At 57.8% G+C, this 23,298-nt stretch overlaps 1 protein-coding gene across 7 annotated transcripts in view; it reads right to left on the bottom strand.

Annotated features, from left to right (window-relative positions):
• The window catches only part of LHPP (phospholysine phosphohistidine inorganic pyrophosphate phosphatase), a 149,219-nt gene that overhangs the window by 65,802 nt on the left and 60,119 nt on the right, over positions 1-23,298 (bottom strand). For 3 of the 7 annotated variants that reach the window (XM_087432803.1, XM_087432808.1, XM_087432805.1), the window contains one exon: positions 15,102-23,296. The exons of 2 other annotated variants lie outside the window; for them this stretch is intronic. In XM_087432803.1, coding sequence (XP_087288929.1) covers positions 23,249-23,296 — 48 coding nt within the window. In that variant the 3' untranslated portion in view covers positions 15,102-23,248. Of the gene's footprint in view, positions 1-15,101; positions 23,297-23,298 lie in introns of those variants that run through there. 2 more of the 7 variants (XR_015552528.1, XM_087432809.1) reach the window with 1 other exon arrangement.

Below are 23,298 nucleotides of genomic sequence, written 5' to 3'. Positions count from 1 at the left end.
AAGTGTGTTTACACATACGCACATGCACACACACTTGCACACATTCACTCACACACACACAGGGATACACACACGCACACACACACACTCTGCTGGGTCTTTCACGCTGATATACACACACACACCTGCACATACACACATACACACCCCCGCTCTGCTGGGTCTTTCATGCTGATATACACACACACACACACACACACACGCACGCACATACACTCCACCTGGTCTTTCATGCTGACACACACACACACACGCTCTGCTGGGTCTTGCACAATGACTGCGGATTTTGGCCCTTCGTCCTGGCTACCTGGGAGCAGCTGCAGCTGCTTACACTAACTAACACTAACTAACTTACACTAACTGACATTAACGAGAGTACCAGGCTCACCTGACGCTGCGCTCCAGACACCCAGCAACTCCCCGCCCATGAACTAAAGATCAGAGCGCCAGGCTTGGACTCGTGGCCTGGACACGGAGGGCAAAGGTAAGGAGCTTCAGAGTGGGTAGCGGGCTGCCGAGGGGTAGCCAGTGGTGAGCTACAGAGAGGAGATCCAGGGCCCTTCCTGGAGGCCAGAAAGGCCCCTCAACCACCCAGAAGGAGGGAAGCTGGAGGCTGACGTACAGGACTGTGCGATGGCCCCAAACAGGAGAGTTAACCATTTGTCACGTGCACTGCCTCATTAATCCTGTGATGCCCTGTGAAGTCCGCAAGATCACACGTCCCCCGCCACCCAGATAAGGAGGCGCATGCTCACAGAGGTGAGGGCCTCAGCCACGGGCCCGGGGTTCACGCCCGGCTTGCTCATCCGCCCTGAGGGAGCAGTCTCAGGCACAGGAGGCCCTCTTCAGTCCGAAGGGGCTGTGGGGTCAGGCAGGGGCTGAGACTTCTCTCTGCCCTGTGGGAGGGTCACTGGGGCGGAGGGGGCAGAGCTCTCTCAGGAGAAGCTCCGTCTGTAACTCGGCTCTTGGCCCTGACATCCCTGGGGGAGGGGATGACAGGGGGCTGCGGCTGGGAGCCACAGTCCCCCAGGCGAGCCGGCCCCCCACTGCAGCACAGTGGTGCACACAGATTGTACCACCAGGGTTGCACCCACCCACGGCACCCAACTCCATGGGTGGTCAAACGCTATCAGCTCCCAGGCGCTGGTATCCACGCCAAGAAGGACAGACACACCCTGACCGAAGGCCCGCTGGGCACCCTGCACATCACACCTGCAATCTCATTTACCTGTGAGGTCCCGAGATGTAGGCATCCTTCTCCCCACTTCAGACATGAGAACACTGAGGCCCGGCCCAGCCAGCCGTAGAACCGAGGCTTGTGCTCAGAGCTCTGGACAGACTCTTCCCTGTACCCTGCACAACCTAACGGTGATAAAATACAATCACAGGAGCCAGGTCTTCTGCAAGGAGGGGCTGCCAGCCAAGAGGTGAATTAGGGGCTTCCCAGTAAATCAAGACAGTGGTGTTGGCTTGAGCAGAGGGGGCCTGCCTGATGTTAGCATCCCAAAGCGGGTCGTGGGAGGAGGCTGGGCCTGCCCAGCTCCTCAGAGACTCTGCAGGTGGAATGAGGGGCTCCCCTCTTAAACAAGGACAAGATGACTGGCCCCTGCAGGGCATGAACCTGAATGACTCAGTGGCACGTCCTGGCTTCTACCAAGGTCAGGGCCTGTCCAGGGCAAAAGTGCAAACGGGCCCCTGGCCCGGCCTGCCCCAGAGAGAAGTACCTGTAATTCCGGGTAACAGAAAATCCGATACAGCCCCTCACACAGCTCCTTACCCCAGAGCAATGCCCATTTACGCCACCTCTGCACGTGGTCCCCTAAACCCAGCCACGGCCCCATCTCCAGCTCTGCCGCCCACCCCTCCCTGCCCGCCCACATTTAGGCACACAAGGCCTTACTGTGGGATGCTCCTTCCAACTCAAGTGCTCACTGTGGGTGATGGACTCGCAGTCATTCACACCACACATCTTACTGGGAGGTGGTCAGAGCTGGACGGGACCTCAGCGACCTCTCTACCCAACTCCTGCCTCTTCCGGAGGCTCGGCAAGGGGCAAGGCCAGGCCAAGTCATGGCGCCCTGTCCCTTGCCCTGTCCTGCATCACGCTGTCGTCCTTCCCAGAAGCATCTGCCTTAAGCAGATGCTTAAGGGGGTCTCAAGGGGGAAGAAAATCCTCTCCACCTGTTGAAAGGACATGGGGAGACGTTTTTGATCAGCAGTTTCCTCCTGGTTCCTCCAGGAATCCCAGCACGTCTTGTGTGTGCAGCTGGCTTAGAGGCCTGGAGACAGAGGCCCTGGCCCAACACCAGGACACGTGGTGCCGAAGAACAGCCTCCTCCGCGGGCTGGGTGGGCAATGAGCTCCACTCCTCCAAGGGCTAGGTGGGCAATGAGCTCCACTCCAGCCTCTGACTTGACTTGATATACGGCTTCCTGGGCCCCCAGACTCAACAGGGCAGGGGTATGGCTGGGTTTGCATGAGCCAGGGTCCTACCAGGAAGACAAAAGCTCATGCTCTTTCTTCTTCCTGACTTGCCCTTTCTCCAGCTCTTGTCCCTCTGGCAAACTCTTCTTCATCCTTCAGAACCCCACTCAGGCTCCACGTCTCCCAGGGAGACCCTGATCACCCTCTGGGCTAGCTCTGTTTCCTGTGGGTGCAACCCCCATGCCATCCAGCCCCAGAAGGAGAAGTTGCCTATTTACACATCTGCTCCCCGCCCTGTGGACTGAGAGTTACAGCAAGGCCAGACCTTAGTGTCCCTCGCACCGAGCTGGCATCTGGCAGGTAGCAGCACTCAGGGAGCCTCTGCAGAACGACTGAACAGCCTCGCCTACAGCGGCAGTCAAGAGCGGCATGGCTGCCCACCACAGATGACACCACATGGCTCAGCGGCCCACCAGCAGAAGCCCCTTTAAAAGCCTGACCACGATATGATTCCCCTTATAGAAAGTTCCAGAACAGGCACACTAACCTCTGCTGCTAGAGGTTGTCAGGGTCGTGGTTATCTCATGGGACGTAGTGACTGGAAGAGACCGAAGGGGGCTTCTAGGGGGCTGGTCATGTTCTGTTACACAGGTCGGTTCACTTAATAAAGTTTATCGAGCTACATGCTTAAGTTCTGTGTACTTTTCTGTACGTTGTGTCGATAATAAGTTTAAAAATTACAAAGAATCCTGACCACAGTAAATGGAACCTGGCCCAGGCGCTAACAGCAGCCAGAGGTTTGTGGAGGCCGCTCACCACCCCCATTAGCGTGGGCAAAACTGCAGCCCAGGGGTGCCAATTCTCTGCCCGCCGCCACTGCTGTCCACGGGGGTGCAGGGGCAGGCCACCCCACGAGGAGCGTACGTCCAGGGCTGGCTGTGCCCCAGTGGGCCATGTGGGGAGGGGAGCAGAGGCACATGCAGACCCTCCCCGGGGGCCTCCATGCCGACCCCCCACATACACTCATTGAGCGATACGTGGAGGTGGACGCTGGAGCCTGCCTGTCAGCCTGGGTCGGCAGGCTCGCCCAGAGCCATGGAATGTTCATGTCGGGGGGCAGGGTTCCTCCCATCTCAGGGGTTCCAGAGCGGGGAGAAGTTCCACTCCATTCCCAGGAGAAACAACAGGACAATCCAGCTTTCCTCTGCATCCAGCTGCAGAGCGGCCTCCCTGCTGGGTGATGGAGGGTGGGGAACGTGCCTGGCTCAGACCTTGGTCTCTTAGGTCAGCCCGGTTGGAGGGGTGCCTCCAGCCTGCCTTCCTGCTCTGCTGGGCCGGCAGCTTCCTGGGCAAGCTCCACCCTGGGGGGCTTGGCTGGGAGGCCAGGGGGCTGCGGCTAGGAGGGAGCAACCACATCCCCGAGACAGGAACATGCTCAGATACAAGTGACTCTCTGGGTATGATCTTAACTCCAAAATCGTGCTTTGTAAATAATTGCATTTAGCACAACTTTTTTAAAGAAAAAGCCAGAACAAAACGCTAGCTGTTGTTCCCTCTGGGAGGGGAAATTGTGCATTATTTTCTTCTTTGTGTGTTTCTGTATTTTCCAAAGAGGGCTCCCATTTCTTCTATAATTAGAAAAATTACATTAATTAAAAAAAAGAAAAAAACCCCATTGGAGGCATTGTCAAAAGCCTAAAAACTAGAAGGATTAATGGAGTTCTTCAGGGTAAAGGTGGCTTTTCTGTGGGCTGCTGTGCTCGGGCCCAGACAGGCCCCACTAAACCCACCTCGCAGCAGATGAGAAATGAAGAGAAACCCCAGTGCATGCTCACCACCGGCAGCTGAATTCTGTGTTGTGAGCAGCCCTGGCAACCAGGATGTTCCTTCTTGAAAGAAAGGCTCTGAGCCCAGAAAGACTCCCTGTACCCGGGCTCCTAGGTCTTGGCCCTTGTGGGGCCCCCGGACCTCCCCTTCTTGGGGCATGTGTGCAGACACAGTCACCTGGTGCCTGCCTTGTCCCCACGGCATGACTACTCAGAGACGGGACCTGGATTCTCGAGTGTGGAGTGATGCGGTCTCAGGCTGGTCTGTGCCGGCAGGGGGCGTCCAGGGTCTGGAGGACAGGCAGTGTCTTCCTAAGGTTGTCACGAACTCAGGTCCCTCTGGGGCACGCATCTGGCCCCCAATGACGGGAAGTGAGCTGCCCACCCCAGGTGGGAGACCGTGCACGTGGAGGCTGAAGCAGCAGCCACGCAGCTCAGGACCCTGACCTCAGGGGGCAGAGCTGTGTCTGGGAGGATGGACACTTGTGTTCGGCTGCAAAGGAGATGTTCTCTCTCATGGTCCCCGAGGTGAGTTTGCCAAGACCCTCGGACAAAGCCCTGCCCGGCCGACCATCCCTCCAACGGTCCTGACTGAGGACCGGCTGTGCCCTACATCCCAAGGTGGGCACCGGGGATCAGCGAGGACCAGCACAGGCAGCCCCTGCTCTCAGGACATGTGTGGCGTAGTGGGGACAACAGAGACTGTTATTGCATCCCAACTACGGCCAAGCTATGGGGCAGGCACGGGTCACAGGGAGAGCACCCGTGACAGGCACAGATGTGCAGGCCGTCTCTGTTCTCACTTGGGAGACGGCCGGACACCAGCGGTGTAATGCAGGCAGGACATGCCCATGAAAGTGAGAGGGTCAGACGAGGAGGAGGCGGCAGGAACCTCAGGAAGGGCGCACACAGGGCGGCAGAGCCCCAGGAAGGAGCGTGGAGGGAGGATTCCAGGAAAGACCGGCCTCCAGCCTGGCTGGGCCCTGGGGGTGCAGGGGACCGGGTGAGGGCCAGTGGAAGACCCACTCCCCCTAACTGTCTGCTCCCTCTCTCTGGTCGCTGCCTGAAGAGGCAGGAGAACCGTGGGCAAAGCCAGAGCAGGACCGAGGAGGGAAGGTGGCTCCACTCCCCTAGCACCTGCTCTCCAGCCCCTGAGAGACCACCACCTAGAACCCTAGCTCCCTCTCAGCACCACCGCCAGGGAGAGCCCCAGCCTGAGCACACAGACTGGAAACAGAACGCCACCTGCTGCTGTAACCCAACCTCTCTGTGCCTCAGTTTCCTCAACTGTAAAATGGGGATATACCAAGTACTCACTTCTTTGGGCTGTTGTGAACATATCTGTAAACACGCAAGTCAGTAAAGGAGTGGGCGTCATCCCATGGCTGAGCCCCAGAGATAGCTCCGATTGGGTCACAGTCTGGTGCTGTGCTGTGGAAGCCATATGCACACCGTGCATCCACAGCTCTGTGCTGGCCTGAGCACCAGCCCTGAGTCTACTGCGGGTGACAAGGCACCACGAAAGGGTCGAGAAGGCAAATGTATGACAATGGCCTTTGGTGACTCAGCCCCCAGGCCTGCAAGGGCTTCTGGCTCCAGGAGTGTCAGCTGGAGGAGTGTCTCAGGAGAGCCCCTCAAAGTCCCCTTGCTGTTCTCCGTTCATCTTGGCAGGGACCGTGTGTGGGCATAACCCCCTCAGGGAGGGAGCACCCCTTCAGGGGGGGAGAGTGGGGTGAAGGGGACCATCACCCCCTCCTGGCTAGGGCCTGGCTCACCCAGCAGTCCCCACTCCGGCCTCCAGCAACACAAATTTGTGCAGATAGTATTAGAACCCCCCACTCACGTGTTCTAAGAGGCCCCTGTAGTGTATATTGAGGGATGAGGTCATGGGAGCTCCAAGCCAGCAGGTCCACAGCGCCCCGCCTGCCCACAGGAAGCCCCAAGCCTCAGTGCCCCTCGCTGGCCTAGGTGTTTCCCCACAGGTGGTCCCGGGTCTACACTGCTGTCATGCAAACAGGCAGGAGACTCTCAAGCCTTTCCTACTGGAGCGGCTGTGTGGAATCCCTCGGGGTAGCCGGGGACCCCGCCACCATTAGGTCAAGGGCTAGCAGGGGCTGGCTCCTCCGCGAGCTTCGTGGTTCAGAAACTCCATCACACGTGGCCATTTTGAGCCAAAGGCAACGTTCCTGCAAAGTGGAGGGCCCGACCCGGCTCCCTGCACAACCAGCTCTGGATACAAGTTCCCATCGCTTGGTGGAGTTAAGCTCAGATCTCAACTACATCTGGGCCCCGCAGGCCTGGTGGGCTGTCTCTTCATCCGAGCTCTCGTCTTGCAGTGCGGCCTCCATCCTGGGGTGGCTCATGATCCGTGGCACTCTGGGGCTCAGGCCTGCTGAGTGGGCGTGGCGGGCTCTCACATGCCCCGGGCCACTTTATGACTCTCGAGGCCCCTTCCTCCATAAAAAAAATTTAAATAACTTAATAGATTTCCACGGGCCTTAAAAATATCATTTATTTCTGATGTGAGAAAAAACATTAAAACATTTTCTTTGATCTTAAAAGTTTGGGAGTTTTTGCTTCTAATTTTAAAAGAAGTTAAAACATCTTCACAAGCCCCTAAAGGTATTGCGGGCCCCAGGTACTGTGTCTCAGAGCCTGATGGGTAAGTGGGCCCAGGGTATTCTGGCTCTAACTCCTGGGAGAGTCTGGAGCCCAGACCTGCAGCTGAACCTAGGAGTGAGCTCAGGGGAACATGAGGGAGGACGAGTGTCCTCTACACACCGCTGAGCACTCTGACCCACTGGTCTTGGTACCCACACCTGTGCAGACCCTCAGGGCCGGGGCTGCTGCAGGGCCCGCTGGAGAAGATGCGGGTGCTCCCCGGGCCCTCGCACCCCTGCCCTGGCCCTGCCTGCAGAGCCCAGGTGCTGAGATGAGGGGAGTGCTGGAAAACATGAGCCGTTTTCCTGGCAGCCGAAGTGGATGGGTGGGCGTGAGAGGCCAGCCCACAGCAGCCCAGATCCCCAGCGAAAAATCCACTCAAACTGCAAACGGCAGAATGCATTGAACAGAGCGGGCTGCAAGGGGGCTGGGAGCGTGAGGCTGGGCCATGTTGACAGGGTTTGGGGCGCCTGGTGGAAGGAGCCAGCTCTCCAAGGCATGTGCTCTGCACCAGCAACTGCCCTCAGAACACTCTGGAGCAAGTCCAGAGGTCAGTGAGTGCGGGGCTCCAGACTGCAGGGAAAGGGCCCCCCTTGCGCGGCTCCCCCAGCCCCAGTCTGGCCACAAGAGATACCAGGCCCCACTGCCACCTGGTGGGGGCCTGCAGCCATGTGGACCTGGAGGGACAAGGTCGGAGACCCCTGGCCTCTGGAAGCCTGACAGCACAGGCACCTGCCCACCCACCCAGAGCATCTGTCCAGAGACAGGGGCTCACACAGCCTCAGAAGTATGGTGACGGGGATGCTGCAGGGACAGTCAGGCCCAAGAGCCTGGGAAGTAAAGCCCCTCCCCTCCACGTTACCCTGGGGCCCAAGTTTCCCCAAATAACCACACTGATGGGAACACCAATAAAAATAACAATAGCTAGGGGCTGGCCCCATGGCATAGTGGTTAAGTTAGGCGTGTTCCGCCTGGGCAGCCCGGGGTTAGTGAGTTCAGATCCTGGGCACGGACATATATCACTCGTCAGCCACGCCATGGTGGCGACCCACATGTAAAGGTGGAGGAAGACTGGCACAGATGTTAGCTCAGGGCTACTCTTCCTCAGCAAAAAAAAACCCCAAAAAACAAGAGCTAGTATTTGCCCAGCACTTCTATGTGCCAGGAGTGTAGTGAATGTTCTCTGCAGAATATGTTCTGTTCTCCTCCACCTGGGGGTCGGTATCCTATGATTCCCATTTTAAAGATAAACCAAGGCCTGAAGTGACTGGAACAGGATGTGACTCAGGCAAGTGGCTCTGACTGAGGCGCTCCGGGCCCCCCTTCAGCACTCCTGATCTGCACTCTGGGAACTCAGGGGGTGGCGGTATCTTGGTTTCAAGATGGCCGGTGAGTGACAGGGAATGCGTGAGGGCCCTCTGGTATGCCTCACAGGCACCCACATTCCCTCAAATCACCCAATTCCCCCAGAAAGAGGCCCTGAAGAACATTCTACACTGGAAGTCCATCTGCCCAAGTTGCAGCAAACTTATTCTCTGATCCCATGAGGCCTGGCTAAAAATAATTCAATCCCTACGATCTTGGGAGAAATAAAGTGCCTTGAAATGTCATGGGGCCAGCGCAAACCACTCAGGAAGCCCTTCCTTCCTTTGCCACGCCTCCAGCGTGCACGTGAATGAAGAGGAGTAGAGCCTGCACTGGTGAGAGACCCAGGCTCCGAGCTTGAGGCCACTGCCAAAGAGCCGTGTGACCTGGCACATTAGAAACCACTCTGGGGCTGACTTTTCTGTATGAGGGGGTGGGAGGGAAGAACCTAGATAATTGCAAAGCATCCTCCTAGACGTGTGAGTCTCTGAACAGATGGAATATCTGGCTGCATAGACTCATCGTCACCGGTCTCTTCCGGACCCAAGTAGCCAAAAATAAGTAGCAAAGTCTTTCTGGGGAACCACATAGTTCAGGGCAGCCATGCATGGGCCTCCATCTCAGGGCAGGGAGGCCTGTCCTCCGTTTCCCCTTCTGCCAGCTCAGGTGGCGTGGCTCAGAGCAGCGGCCTGCTCTCCTGAAGCTGTTGAAGGGTGCAGACCAGAGCCTTGGGGCATCGGGCCTCTCTCTTCCTCACACAAACATCCCAACGTGGTGAGAAGAGAGGGCGACCAGGAGACCACACTGCTGGAAGGTGAGAGGCAGCAGCAGGGCTGGGAGCTGGTCAGGCCCAGGAGGCAAGACCTGCTGACTGCAGGAAAAGTGACTGCGAACTGCTCAGCAAACCAGGGTGGGAGGCTCTGGCCGGGTCACCCAGGAAGGGGAAACCAGGGTGGCTGCCCAGAAGAGGGCTCAGTCACAGCAGAGGGTCAAGGACCCTGCCTTGTCCTAAGAGGGTCTTTTCGCCTGCCATGGCCACATGCCACACCCTCACATCTGAGCCCTGCCCACATCACTTGTCTCCGCTCTGTGGCAGCACACGTTAGGGGGCACAAACCCCCACATTTATAACAGGGCAAAATAAGCCCAGCAGTTTTTGCTTATGACGTAGCCTAAACCACTCACACCTGGCTGATGGATCCAACGTCTTGGGTCATATCAGCCTCCCTTCCCCCCAGGGTAGTGGCACAGAAACGGGGCCCACAGAAGCAGGAAATGGGGATACCAGGCCATGAGGGTCTCTGGCCTCAGTTTCCCCGTCTGTGAAGTGAGGGCAGTGTGATGGGTGAGATGAGGGCTGGCCATTATCTCTAATGGGCACGGCCTCAGATAGCATCTCTTGAGGAACTGTGGAAGGGCTTAGGGAAGCTCTGGCGTCTGCCCCGGGGCCTGGGGCTGGACAGGGAGGCAGAAGAGGCTCTGCCGGTGCCAACAGCCTTCCACAGGGCCCAGCCTTCCCACCTCGCCCGACTGCACAACCTGCTTTGGGCTGCGCACCCCTGCCACCCACTCTCTGTGGCCCCGATTATTCCTGCTGCCCGGAGCCTCCCAACCAGTCTCACTTCTGGCAACAATGGGCCCTGCCACCTGGGCAGAGCTCTGACACTCCCCACCTCTCCCCATGGTACCCCCATGGTACCCCCGAGCACTGTGTTCCCAGAACCTCTCAGGCCGCAGGGGAAACTGAATCTGGAAAAGCTGAGTGGGGCTGTAAGCAAGAGCTCTGGGGTGAAGCACACCAGGTTTGACCCCCGGGTCCACAAGGTTGTTACTGAACGTCTCTGATGCTCACATTCCTTATTTAAAACCCAGAGACGATACTTACCTTACAGGCTTGTTGCACAGAGGAGGAAGTGCTCGTGCCTGCACATCATTAAGTGCTGGATTATTCTACAAAAATGGCTATTATTTCTATTACAGATAGGTGAGGAGGCCTGAGCCACCAGATGGCAGTTCAAGCACCCCACCCCTCATGGCTCAGCCCCTCCAACTCTCAGCAGCAAAAGGACTGCCCATGGCTTCCACCTGACCCATCAAGGGCCATCGTCCAAACCGATCCTTGCCGGATCCGTCCAGATTCCCCAGGGCTTGGAGCTGTGGCAAAGGCTTTGTTTTTAGATATCTGAGGTTCCCAACGGTCTTCTACCAAATGTGGGCCTGTCCCACTTCCTGCCTTCAGAGGGTCCCTGCCAAAGTGGCAGCGAAGCTCTCCCTGCCCTCCTCCTCCTGCTCCTCCTCCCCACCTCCACTCACAGAACCCTCTGGGAGTCTTCTGCTTTGGCTCTGGGACACATCAGCTGGTTCCTCGAGCCCCCTGGTCCCTCGGCCTGCCCACTTCCTGGTCCTGCCACGACCTGCAGGGCCGAGGGGCTCTCCCAAGCCTGCAGACAGAGAGCTGGGACACTAGGAGGCACTCATGAGCCTCCATCTGGTCCTAGCAAGATCCTTCTGGGGCGGCCTCAGAGGGGCTGGACAGGAGTTTATTTTAAACTATTTCATGTGGAAACACTGATGCTTCCTCTTTACTGGCGGGTTCCAAACAGGTTAACCCCTTCTTCTCCCTCCAAGCTGACCCTGGCCAGAAAAAAGCAAGGAATGACTTCCACACGCTGCACAGTTCCTGCCAGCCCCCAGACACGGCACCCATGAGCCCATGAGGCCCCAGGCAGAACACCCAGGAACACGCCTAAGGATGGGCGAGCCTACTCGGCTGCAAGGTGGGCTGCTCCCATGGGCGGGCGCAGGAAGGGCCAGGCGGGGGCCCTGGTGCCAGTGCCAGCCCCGACTTGCAGGCCTGCCCGCCTCAGCCTCCTCACCTGTAAAAGGGTGGGGGTGGGGGGTCTGGAGAGATCAATGCTCTCCAAAGCTTTCAAATGCTTCTGAAGCAGTAGAACCTTCCACCTCAGCCCAGTGGAATTTGCAAGGAACCCCGATACAGACAAGAGAGCTGCTCCAGCTGAATTAGGGGCAAGAGCCTGGAAGCCCCACCTCAGTCCCCTAATTCCCTGCCTGAGGACCCTGATCCAGCCGTGCTCTCAGCCCTGGGGCTCTGAGCTCCTTTGACAGCTGTGAGCTGCTCCTCCTGGCGCAGCCCACTCCCCACACCCGTTCAGCAGGACTTCACAGCATGCGCCCCTGGAGGCCAACACAATTTAAAAACCCACTGGACTAATTTACAAGCGTGCAGAAACAAACAGAGAGACAGCAATCACAGGTAACACTGCCCCTGGTGGAGGGGTTCAGAGCTCGGACTATGGAGTAGACGCCCAGGGTTCAAAGGCTGGTTCTCACCAGCTCTGTGACCTTAGGAAAGTTACCCGACCTCTCTGAAATAATATCAGTTAACCATCCCATATGGTTGTTTTGAGGGTAAACGAGCTAATGGAACAATCTCTGGTGGAGTAGGTCCTGTGTCTGTCACTGTCATAAGTAGTGTTTTCCCAAAAACCTTAGGAAGGAGACACGTTACTACCCCCATTGACAGTGAGGAAGCTGGGGCACAGAGAGGTTAAGTAACCAGCCCCAAGCCACATGGCTGAGAGCCCAGAGCCCCTAGGCTCCAAGGACCAGAGCACATGAGAAAATACCCAGATCCTGCGAGTCTTTATGTGCAACTCTTTGCAAGGCCTAACTGCTACTTTATACAGCCAGGTCAGTGAGCTCTTCCCAGCCCTGTGTAAGCCAGAGCCAAGCCACCGACAGCACCAGAAACCATGAGAGATCTCTGGTCAGGCACTCGGGGGGACGGGACAGGCCTCATCTCAGGCTCATGCGTACCTGCCTCGCCTACCTGTGCCTCACAGCATCCTGCAGGATCAGCAGCATCTGGATTTTACAGATGGGAATGGAGGACAGAGAGGTAAGGCAGCCCGTGCCAGGTCACACACTGGCCAGGTGGTGGCTCAAGACATTTCATCCCCTGCCGTGGGCCCCAAAGCTCAGGCCCTTCCCCAAGGGCCCCACCCCTGGGCCAGGGCTGGTCAGGCCGAGAGCCGCACACCCAGGCCTCCTGCCCATGCTGCTGCAGCTTCTAACAAGCCAGTGCTGCCTCCTTCCCGCCATCCGCTCTCTTTAGAACCTCACACACACAGGAGATTCAAACAAGTTAGAGAAAACCCTATGGCACTGTGGTGGAGAAAGAAGAGCCAGGTGGATCCAGCACTGTCTCCAGTGCTGAGCTCCCCAGCACCAGGGGGAAGACGGCGATGACACTCTCCTGGCAGTGGCCCGTCCAGCTGGCCCCATGAGGGGCATTTCTTCCTGAAACATGGGTGACCCACGCTGCTGGGCTCTCTCCTGCAGCCCACCCACCTGTGTGTCACACTCTGGAACCTTTAAGGGATTCCTGCTGCACCAAAGGGCCACTGTCTCTGGGCTCCCACCCAAGGCCTCCTTGCATCCTCAGCCCCAATCCCCAAACTCTGTCAGTGAGAGCCCGCAGTGTGTCCAGCCCTGTGCCCACAGTGAGCAGGACATCAACCAGGCAGAGACACGGTCCCTGCTGACCAGGTGATCCCAGAGCTGCCACCCCCATGCCATATGCCTCATCCCCCTTTGTTCTGCATCTCACCGAGTCCTCCTCGAGCACCCCCAAGTCCCCCTGGACACACACTCTGTGCCCAGCACTGGGCTGGGGATCCTCCAGGCCACCTGGTCTCGTTCATCTCATGTCCCCACTCACTGCTGAGCACTGAGCAGGTGCTTGCACAGCTGAGCGGCCCTTCGGATGTACTCTGGGTGGTGGAAGCAGGCGGGCTGGGCAAGGGTGGGCTGCATCTCCTTACATGGTGAGCGAGGCCAGGAGCAGCCCCTCCTCCCCACGCAGTAAGCCTGGATGTAGCCAACTGCACCCTATTTAAAGAAAAGTCAACTTTCTGATAAGCGTCTATCCCTCTGGGAGAGGCTGGCCCCATGGCGTGCACATTCTGCCCGGCTCCACAGGGTGATGGACAGGAAGAGAAATCCTACATGGTTGTACCTGTACTTCTCCCTCCCCTCGCCCAAGTACGTCGACTTCTGAGCGCTGCTGTCCACTCCCCCACATAAAGGGAAGGCAAGACCGGGAGCCGGGCTAGGGGAATGTTTTGGACATCAGAGGACGTGGTCTCTAGGTTGAATTTTCAAAGTGGTGCCCTGACCGTTCTGGTTCATGACCCCTGCGTTCTACGCAGGAGTGGGGCCCTGGCCGAGCCGGCCCTCAGGGATGCCCCGGGCATCTGGAGGGTCAGGCTGGCTGCGCTATGGACACACGTCGCTTCCCTGACGCATCTCCTGCAGCTGTATAATGATTGAGCTCCTCCTGTACCAAAGGTGGTGACGACACCAGGGAATACTTCAAAAAATCTCCATTTTACAGATGAGAAAACCGAGGCTCAGCGGTCTCCCAGCTGGTAAGCGGCAGAGCCAGCATTTGAGCCCAGGGTTCTTCCGTGTCCTTGGAGTGCACGCTCTTCCACAATAGTACCAGCCCAGGGGAGTGTCCAGCTGCCAACAACAAATGCCCCCTGTACCCCAACACTCACACCATGAGGCCAGGCTTTCACGGGGCACAGGGACAACAGCAACAGACGCGCTGGTAACTGCCTTGCAACACGCTTACCAGTTGGGTGACCCTGGGCCAGTCAGCTTCTTCCCCAGAAAACAGAAGACTTTCTCTGCCTACCCGAGGCTTGGATGAGAACCACAAACGCGAAAACAGTCTGGGAAGCTGAAAGGCCTATCCCAATGGGAGAGACCACTGTTACCCAGTTTAACAAATGCCGGGCGTCCACCACGTGCAAGGCATTGTGGGGACAACAAAACTGGCAAAGACCCGGTCCCTTCACTCAAGGAGCAGGGAGGGAGAGAGCAGGGAGACAGACGAGCCAGCAGAGGTCTGGGGTCTTCCTTCCTTCCTTCCTTGTGGGAGGGCAGCCCATGGCACCCAGCACATGTCAGGGGCCAGGGCCCCAAGTGAGGAGGGCTTTGGGACAGTGGGTGGGGTGGCAGTCCAGCAGGGGCAGGCACCCAACAGCCCAGTGGGGTCAGAGATTGTCTATATACAGGGGGACTGAGCAAATAAGCAAACGGAGAGAGAGTAATGTAACCAGCTTTCTCCCCGTTGGAGAAGGTACAAACTTGTGAAGGCTCAAGGCTGGGAAGAACCCTGTGGTGCTGGACTGGAATCAGAGGTATTGGGGTGAACTCATGGTTTTGATAGATACAGAGAGGTACAGAGACATGTACCGATGTGTGTGTGAATTACACGCGTATATGCAGGCGTATGCTTCCCACCTCTGTGTACTGACAGAGTCTGAGAGCAGCAACAGCCAGAGGCAATATAAGAACGGCTAGTGCCCTGGTATTTGATTCTAAGTATCACTTTCCACTAAAAGCAACTAGGGCTCCTTGGAGAAATGGCTGACTCCAGGGCTGAGGCAAAGACAACATGAAGAGCCTGAAACATCTTTTTGTGCCAGAAAGTACGGAAGGGCTCAAGAATGGTGGGGATGTGTCAAAAGGACACAAGGCCAGCTTGAAGGGGCTGTCATATCAGGGACCACTGGAGTATCAAAATAAAAAGTGATAGTAACAGATTATAACCCATTGAACTAAGTAGGAATCCATGAGTCCACACTGGTATAAATAAATAAGTAGAAGAAAACCTTCTTCTTTACAGTAGAATGCCAACCACAAATGTAAGGACGAATGACGGAATGACCCGGCAGCCATCACGGAAATAATTAATTCGAGAAGCAGTAACAGACATTAAACTATAGACGAAAGTACGGGGAGGAACAGGATTTTATACAGTCTCAAAGTATCTCCCACAAACAGTTACAAATCCTACAGGGGAGAAAACCCATAACTATACATAACTTTACGGCAATCACCATCTTAATCAAACAATCCATGTAAATATCACCAATTCTGGGCAAACTGACACGGCACGCCTCCTGACGAGATGCAGTGAGAAGCACAGAGCCGTCACTTCTGTGATATTCTGGCCCCAAACGCATAACCTGGCTCATATGAGGAGGAAACAAACTGACTTCTCACAATCTTCAGAACCGTCAGTGTCCTGAAGGTTGAGGCAAGGCTGGAGCAGTGCCCCAGACGGAGGTCTAGAGCCGGGACCTCGGAGCTGCGTGCCCCCACTGGATCTTCCTCTCCACAAAGGAGTTCACGGAGCACAGGGGAAACCTGGGCGCGGTCTGGCTCTGGGAGAAGGGCACATGGAATTCCTGACCATTCTGGAAGTCTCAAAAATGGTTTGGAAAGAAGAAGGTTGTGGGAAGTCCAAGGTGCCACATAATTCTCGGGGAGGTGAGGTGTGTTCGAGGTACAACAGAAACAGCCCTGGTGTGGGAGCCAGCACAGACCCCAGCTTGCCACAGGGTTACCCTTGACCTTGAGACGGCCCCTCTGCCATTCCTGCCTCCCCATATGGAGCCAGATGGTTCCCTAAGGGCCTTCTAGGTGGGAAAACTCCAGGAATTCCACTGTCAGGAAAGGCCTGGAAGACAGCAGAATTCAGGCACGCTGAGGAAGGGGTGGCAGGACAGGCAGACGGCACAGCACGAACAAAGGCTCGGAGGCGGGACAGGGACAGGAGGAAGCCTGGAGGGGCTGGAGGGCTGCCCCCTCACAGTGGAGACCCGGCCTCTCGCACGCTTGCTGGGCATGCTGGGAGGCCACACGCCAAGAGTACTGGCAGTTCTCAGGTTGCCCTCCCCTGAGAAGGGGTCAGCTGGAAAGGAAAAAAGGCGCTGGCAAGGACGATGGGCCGCTCACCTGCTTTAAATCCCGGGGTCCTGGCTGCAGGAAGTTCTCTCCCTGCCCCCGGCCCTCAGCACCTCGGTGTTCTCCACGCCTCATCGCCCGTGCCCACAAGGGGCAGCAGAGGAGGGTAGGAGCGGAGGGGTGCCAGGCTCTGGAGGCCTGGCTCTGGGAGGCGGGACCCACAGGGCCAGTCTTCCCCGGGCTTGGCAGAGACATACAGCAGCTGTGAGTGAGGCAGAGAGGGCGTGTAAGTGTGTGTGGGCTGGTGTGGGGGCCAGGTGGGAGTGTGTGCAGATATGTCAGCAGGCCCACGTGTGCCACCCCAGGTGCATGTGTGCACGGGGGGCCTGGATGTGAGTGTGAGTCAGAGTAAATGTCTCGGGATCCTCGTGAGTGTGTGTGGAACTTGGGGGGACCTGGCTGTGAGTATGCACGAGCGTGCAAGTGCGGAACCTGCAGGTGAGTAGGCAAATGTGGGATCTGGACGTATGTTAGTGTGTTTGACCTTGGTGTGAGTGTGTTAGTGTGCAGGCGTGGGGCCTGGGTGTGAGTGCGTGTGCGAGTGCAGGGGACCTGGGCGTGAGCATGTATGAGCGTGTGGGCATCCGGGCCTCTCCCCATACCCGGAGCAAGGCGCCCTCTAGTGGCCCCAGCAGAAAGCAGCGTGAGGAAGAAGGGAAAATGAAAGTTGACCCTGAAAGATCTGGAAAGAGGCAGCGAAGCCAAGGGCGCAGATGAGGGACAGGGACTGGGGACAGGAAGAAAGAGACAGAGGGGAGAGTCTGGAGGAGAAAACGAGGGGGCCGGAGGCACACTCCCTGGGGTCCTCGGGGAGCAGCAGGTCTTGGTGGCTGACACTGACCCCCTGCCCACGCCTCCAGGGTCCTCACCAGGCCTCACCCTCCCTTGGCATCTGAGGTGTCCTCTCAGAGGACACGGGGCAGGGGGGCTTGGACTGGCTTCATATGACACGTCGGGCTGGCCCAGCCCTTCAGCAAGGGGGCCGTTGAGTCTGCCTACCCACCACTTGTCTCCAACTAGGGCTCAGCCCCCTCCACCCAAGACACACCCTGACCCCCAGCCCTGGGGTCTAGAGTCTGCAAGCCTAGAGACAACGGTCCCAGGCACCCATTCCAGCATCGGGTGCTGGGATCCCACCCTCAGGAGGTCCCCCTTCCACAGGTCAAAATGTGTGTGTGTATGCGTGAGTGCATGTGTAAGCCAGGGTGTGGGACCTGCGTGTGAGTGTGGTACCAAATGAGGCCACATCCCTGCCAGGCCTGGGGGACAGAGAAGGCTGTGGGGAGGTCACAGACTGCTGTGTATGTTTGGTGGTCCAGAGAAGGCAATGATTTTAGTCACAGGGACCAGAGCCCCTCACCCCGATCCTTCCTGGATGAAACCCCTCGGCGGGTGCAGGACGCTCCTCTGGCTGTGTTCCTGGGGAGTAAGGGAAGGCAGGAGGAGCCGGGGGCAGCCAGGCTGGGGCTGGTGGGGATTTCCAACAGGAGGAGGCCCATTGTCAGTGGTCTGCAGTCTTGCGTGGGAGGAGAGAGCTGGCTGGGCATCCGGGGGCCTGGTCAGAGCTGTATGAAGGCTCAGGAGTGCTGGGGTACTTGGCCTGGTTTCTGTTTTTAAATTAAGGAAGTTGTCCTTTGGGTGGTTTTTCTTTGTAAGAATCCCCCAAGTTCACAAACCTGGAGGGGAATCCAGTGTACTTGAGAGAATAACTCTTGTTCTGATAAGAGTGTTATCCTCTCATCATAAACATTTAGAGGACACCCAAGGACGCAAGGACACGACCAAAGCATCTGTAACTAGTGGAGGTCTTCCCAGCAGTCTCTCTGTTGCTCAGATACCTACACACCTGCATGGACACCTGTGGTTTTCACACACTGCTGGGCTCCAGCTCTGATGCTCACAGCCCGTGACCCAGAGGAGGAGGTCACACACTGGGTGGAATCTGAGGGTGAATGACAGTACCAATGTCTGCCCCTGCCCTGTCTGGGCCTCAGTTTCCACATCTGCAAATGGGAGGTGGCAACACTGAAATATCAGTGTCCATCACGGGGGGGACAGGACAGCCTCCCAGGGCTGTCCCAGGGACCAGAGGTACAGAAATGACTGGCACCCGCAGGTGCCAGCTAAATGTCAGCAGACTCAGGAGGGCTGAGGCTTTATTTAGCCCCGGCCCCTGGCCACTGCAGTCCCTTCAGCCTCCCGGCAGGAGGTCCGCCAACCCCTGCGAGTAATCTCTAGTGATGAGGACTCTTCTCTCCCTAGGCAACCTGCTCTATTTTGGGACAGCTCTGACACACCTTTGTGGGAAGTTTCCTCCAAGGTTAAATGAGGTCCCTTCCAGCACTTTCCAGAGCATGGAAAAAGCCAGCAGCGGCGTGAGCTGCAGGCCGTTGCAAAGGTCTCTATCTGGCCCTCAGAAAGGGCAACGTGGACTGGGCCTTGCACACATCATCCACGTGAGTAAGACAGCAGAACCCTGGGGCAGGCTCCCTAGTGGGCGTACATCGGACAGAAGCCCACATGGCCGACCACCCGGGTAGATGTCAGAGATTTTTGGACCAGTTCTGAGGTACCACAGTGCTCGTTGCTGCATTGCTCACAAAAATGCTAATTTATTGGCCCACTTTACTAAAAAGGCCAGAAGTGGGACCAGCTTCAGGCAGAGCTACATCCAGGTGATCAAACGATGTAATTGGGAGTCTCTCTCACTCTGTCCATCTCTAGACTCTGCTTTCCTGCTAGTCAGCTCCCCCTGGGGCAGGCTTTCCCCTGGGGTAGCAAAGATGGCCACTGGTACTTCTCGGCTTTTATTTCACTGGCCACTTTCCTAGGGGTTCTGGAAAATCCTGGGCCAACTCACCAGCCCAGCTCAGATCACATACCCATCACTGTGGCCAGGAGCTCTGCGTGCTCCAGAATGGCCAAGCCTGAGTCCCATGCCCAGGCATGAGGCCCGTGGGCGCTGGAGGTAGAGGAGAATGACCCCAAGGGCATGCAGGGACCATACTCAGAGCAGGTGGAAACACGTTACCCACCTGCCACCCTGTCTATGTACCACGGCCCTCTGGAAGGCCACAAACCACTGTAACATCAACTTTTTCAGTCCTAAGAAGAATTTTGGCCCCCTTGAGGGCAACATCACCCCCACTGGGAATGCATGGGCTAAATGAGGAGGCCAGACACCAGGGGGCTGAGACCCCTGACCACAGGTGAGAAGCAGAGGAGGCTGCTGGGCCCAGCCTCACACTGCCTGCCACCCCCACCACCCCCACCTGGGCACCAGGCGGTCAGCTCGGCTGCCCCAGGGACCACTGTCAGGCAGGGGCCACTGAGGCAAGGAGGGCTGGGTCCCAATTTGGTGGGGAGATAGTCTGAGCCCAAGGCTGGGGTACCCATGAGGGACTGCTTCTCTCAGAAGCTTCCCAGGGGGTAGTCAGGCCTGAAGGAGGAGCAGTGACCTGAGGACACCTGGACACCTGTTGGGAGGGGCAGTCCAGGCCCAGGGAAGGATGTAAGCAAAACGGGGGGTGGGGGTGGGGGTGTGTGTGTGAACGGCCGCCTGCTGGGGCAACTGGGCAGGGATAGGTGAGCAGGCTGGCAAGAGAGGAGGCTGCCTGGCAGGCCAGTGGGCGCCAGGAAAGGGCCTTGAAGCTCCCTTTCTGGAAGGATCTTGCTTGTGGGTTTATTTGTTTCTTTACTGCTGCCCCCTCCCCACTAGACAGAACAGCTCTGGAGGGCAGGGGACCCCTGTCACATTCCCTCTAGTTCCCTGTCCAGAACAGCGCCTGGCACGTGGTGGGTGCTCTGTAAATATCTGGGAATGGGGAGAGAGGCGAAAAGGGGAGAACTTGGGCCTCCTCCCACCAGCAATAGGATCATTGAGATTTTAAAGGCAATGGGAAGGATTAGGTCCGTAGTCTGGAAAACCAGGGTGACCACTGGGCGGAGGGCCCCCACAGAGTGGCGAGCACTCGGAGGCGGTGAGCCCAGTGGGGAGGCCCAGGGAGTCCAGAACAATATCCCATCAGCCTGGTCTGGGCTGGGTGGACAGAACGGGAACTGCTGAGGGAAGATACCACCTGGGGGGTGCGGGAGGGGTGCCTAGCCTAACCCTCCCCCCTGCATCCCACACACAGCTGGGGGGAGCCTGAGGGAGGGGAGGTTCCTCCCCACTTGACACATGAAGAAACTGAGGTCCAAGTTCACACCACGAGCAAGTGGTGGAGTGACTGGGACTCACACCCAGCCCCTCGAGACTGGGCTCTCACTACCCCCCGCCACGAGGTCTCTGGCCAGCTGGACTGGACGTGCTCCAAGGCAGGAGCCAGGCCTCTCAGTCTCCCTGCTGCTCTGGTCTCGGCGCAGGTGCTCATGCGTGGTGAAGGCGGGGAGAGCCACCCGGGTCAGGCAGCATCCAGTCAGGGGCTGTGGGAGGAGGCTGGGGAGGGGGCCTTGTCCCTGCCTGTCCCCACCCAGAAAAGGCCGCCACCACTGGAGCTGGGGATGGGGAGCATGCTGAGATCACAAAGGCACAGCCTGGGTCCTGCCCATGACACAGATGAGCCTCAGCACAAAGAAAACCAAATATGGAGTGATCATCAGAAACAAGAACTGCATGGAGCTCTGTCTGCAAGGGTTCAGGTCGGGGGTCCCAAGCTACTCTCTTCTTCTTCATTTTTCTGAGGAAGATGTAGAAATCAGAGATCCCATCAATGGATCAAAAATGCATCTTCCCTGGTATGTTAGAAAATAGCGGCAACAGTGAAAGCTTTGGGGGACTCCTTCCCACGCCAGCCCCCGGGACTGGCTTGCGCCAACAGCGCCACGTCCCCAAGCAACAACACTTCAGCGAGGGGGCTGCGGCTGTGCCCAGGTCTCAGAGGGGCTCCCCTAGCAGGTGGGCTCTCACAGCCCTCGGGGGACATCCAGCAGAGCCCAAGTGGCCCAGGTTCATGTCGGGGTTAGACACTATTCCGGGCAGGCGGCCAGCCCAGTGCAGGACGGTTGGGCCACAGTTCCTGCTGCACTCTCAGCGCAGTGTCCCCTTATTCCTCTGGCACGCTGCGGCCAGGCCAAGCTGCCCAGAACTGCCTGGCACCCCCCCAAACACACACACAAAGGAGGTGAAGGGAGGGCTTGGTTTTAGCTGGCTTTAACCACAAAGGCAGCAAAGATGTGACTTCTGGGGTTGCCACCTGTCACCCCCCCACAGGCACTGGGTGGGGTCAGGTGACCCACTTCAGGGCCTGCCCTGGGCCAGCCTCTGTTCAAGTCACAGCTCATCTCCATTCAGCCCCTTTCCTCCAGTAGGGCCGAGCACAGCATGCTTTGGGGCAGGGGGTGGGAAGGGCGACAAGGAGTTAAGGGACCTGCACAGTCCTGTGAGCCTCATAGTGGCCACTCTTGTTTGGTGAGACCCAGCCTTAGCTCGGAGCTCCAGTGAGACTTGGCTAATCAGGGGAGAAGGAGCAGCAGGGTGTCAGAGCATTCAGGAGAACAGGCCTTGGAATCAGGCAAAGTCGGTTCAAATCCTGACTCGGACACTGGCGGGCTGTGTGCCTTTGAGCAAATTACTCCACCTCTCTGAGCTTCCATTTCCACATCTATAAAGCGGGGTAACAAGAGGTGCAGCCTCCCACGCAATTGTGAGGTTTGGATGAGATGAGGTAAGATGCAGGTAGCACTTGCACAGGCCATGACGTGTGAGACGCCCTCTGTGAGGCATCACCCTGTTCTCACACCTTCCTTGCCAGCTCGTTGTAGAATGGGAGCCGTGACTCCGTCCCCTTCTCAGGCCGTCATGAGGGTGAGAAGAGTGAATGTGAGCAGCGCTCCAGAGCACACACCTTCCATTTGCTGAGGGACTCCTGGAATGTACCAGCCGGGTCCAGTGGGATTGGAGGGCCCTGCTGACCCTTCCTCCCTCCCTGTCCCACCACTCCAGAGCTTTCGGGACCCCCGAGTTACCTGCAGGTCCCCAAGAGGCAAGTGCCTGGGACTAAGAGGCTGCCGACGGGGTCCTAACTTCTGGGCCACCTCCCAAATCTCGTGGCGTCGCTCTGCAGCCACCTCCTGGCCTCTACCTGGGACCCCCCTCCTAGCCCGGAGCCCACCAGCCCTCGGCCCGCTGGTTTCTCCACGACGGGCGCAGAGCTCCGCGAGGCTGTTCAGCTTGAAGACCATTCCCCTCTTGCCCCGGGCACGAAGCAGGCTGGGTCACGGGCCAAAAAGGGTAATAAGGGTCAAGTGCCAGAAAGCGCTACAATTCCTAGTTCTGTTCCACGCCGCCCCCCGCCCCTGCCAACCAGAGAGCAGAAAAACCGGGCAGGTGTGGAGGAAACCGCCCAATCCAGGCAAGGCCAGAGGGGAGGGCGGGGCCGGTGGGGCGGGGCCGGAGGGGAGGGCGGGGCCGGAGCGGAGGGGCCGAAAATGGGCGTGTCTGCCCCTGCCAATCCCACCTTCACGCTGCACTGACCTTGCCGCAGGCGCCATCTCTGCCTTTCCAGTGCCCTCCCCTCGGGCCCCTCAGGGTCCCTCCCCAACCTCTCCTGAGGCCCTGGGTCTGGGTGGACTGGACTGTACCCAGCATTATCCCAAGACTCCTCAGGGCCATAAACTGGGAAGAACATCGGCCTCCCTCCACAGCCAAGTGGTGACGAGGACGGGAGCAAGCGGGGCCCGGCCCACTGTGGTGCAGGTGTCAGCTGGCACAACCGATTTGGAAAAGTCTGGCATGATGTGGTAAAGTTGACCATAGACATCCCACATGACCCAGCAATCCCATCCGTAAGCAGATCTAGCCTAGAAGGACCCAGGCCCATGTGCCCTGGAGACAGGGACCAGAATGTTCCTGGCAGCACTGTGCAGAATGGCCAAACTGGGACCCACCCAAGTGTCCCCTCTGGGGTGGGCAGCGAGAGATGTGTTCATACCGCGGAGGACGAAGGGCGCGCGGCCACGGGGATGAACCAGCTGCAGCCAGGCAGCACATTAGTATAGCTAAAGGTCGGCTCAGGAAGACCGACGCCGTTGTTGTGGGAGGCAGACCCACGCAGGAGAACTACGAAGAATACCAAGACGTGGCTGTGACCAAGGCGGACCGTGGTCCCCTCTGCAAGGCTGGGAGTTGATCAGGGACTGGGGTCTTCTTCGCAGCTGACGACGTCCCAGTTCTTGACCT

The sequence above is a fragment of the Ceratotherium simum genome, chromosome 6 (genome assembly GCF_057802395.1).
Source record: "Ceratotherium simum simum isolate JZ-2026a chromosome 6, ASM5780239v1, whole genome shotgun sequence".
Classification (NCBI taxonomy): Eukaryota; Metazoa; Chordata; class Mammalia; order Perissodactyla; family Rhinocerotidae; genus Ceratotherium; species Ceratotherium simum.
The sequence above is the reverse complement of the archived record's forward strand: the minus strand, read 5'-3'. Positions and strand labels throughout refer to the sequence as shown.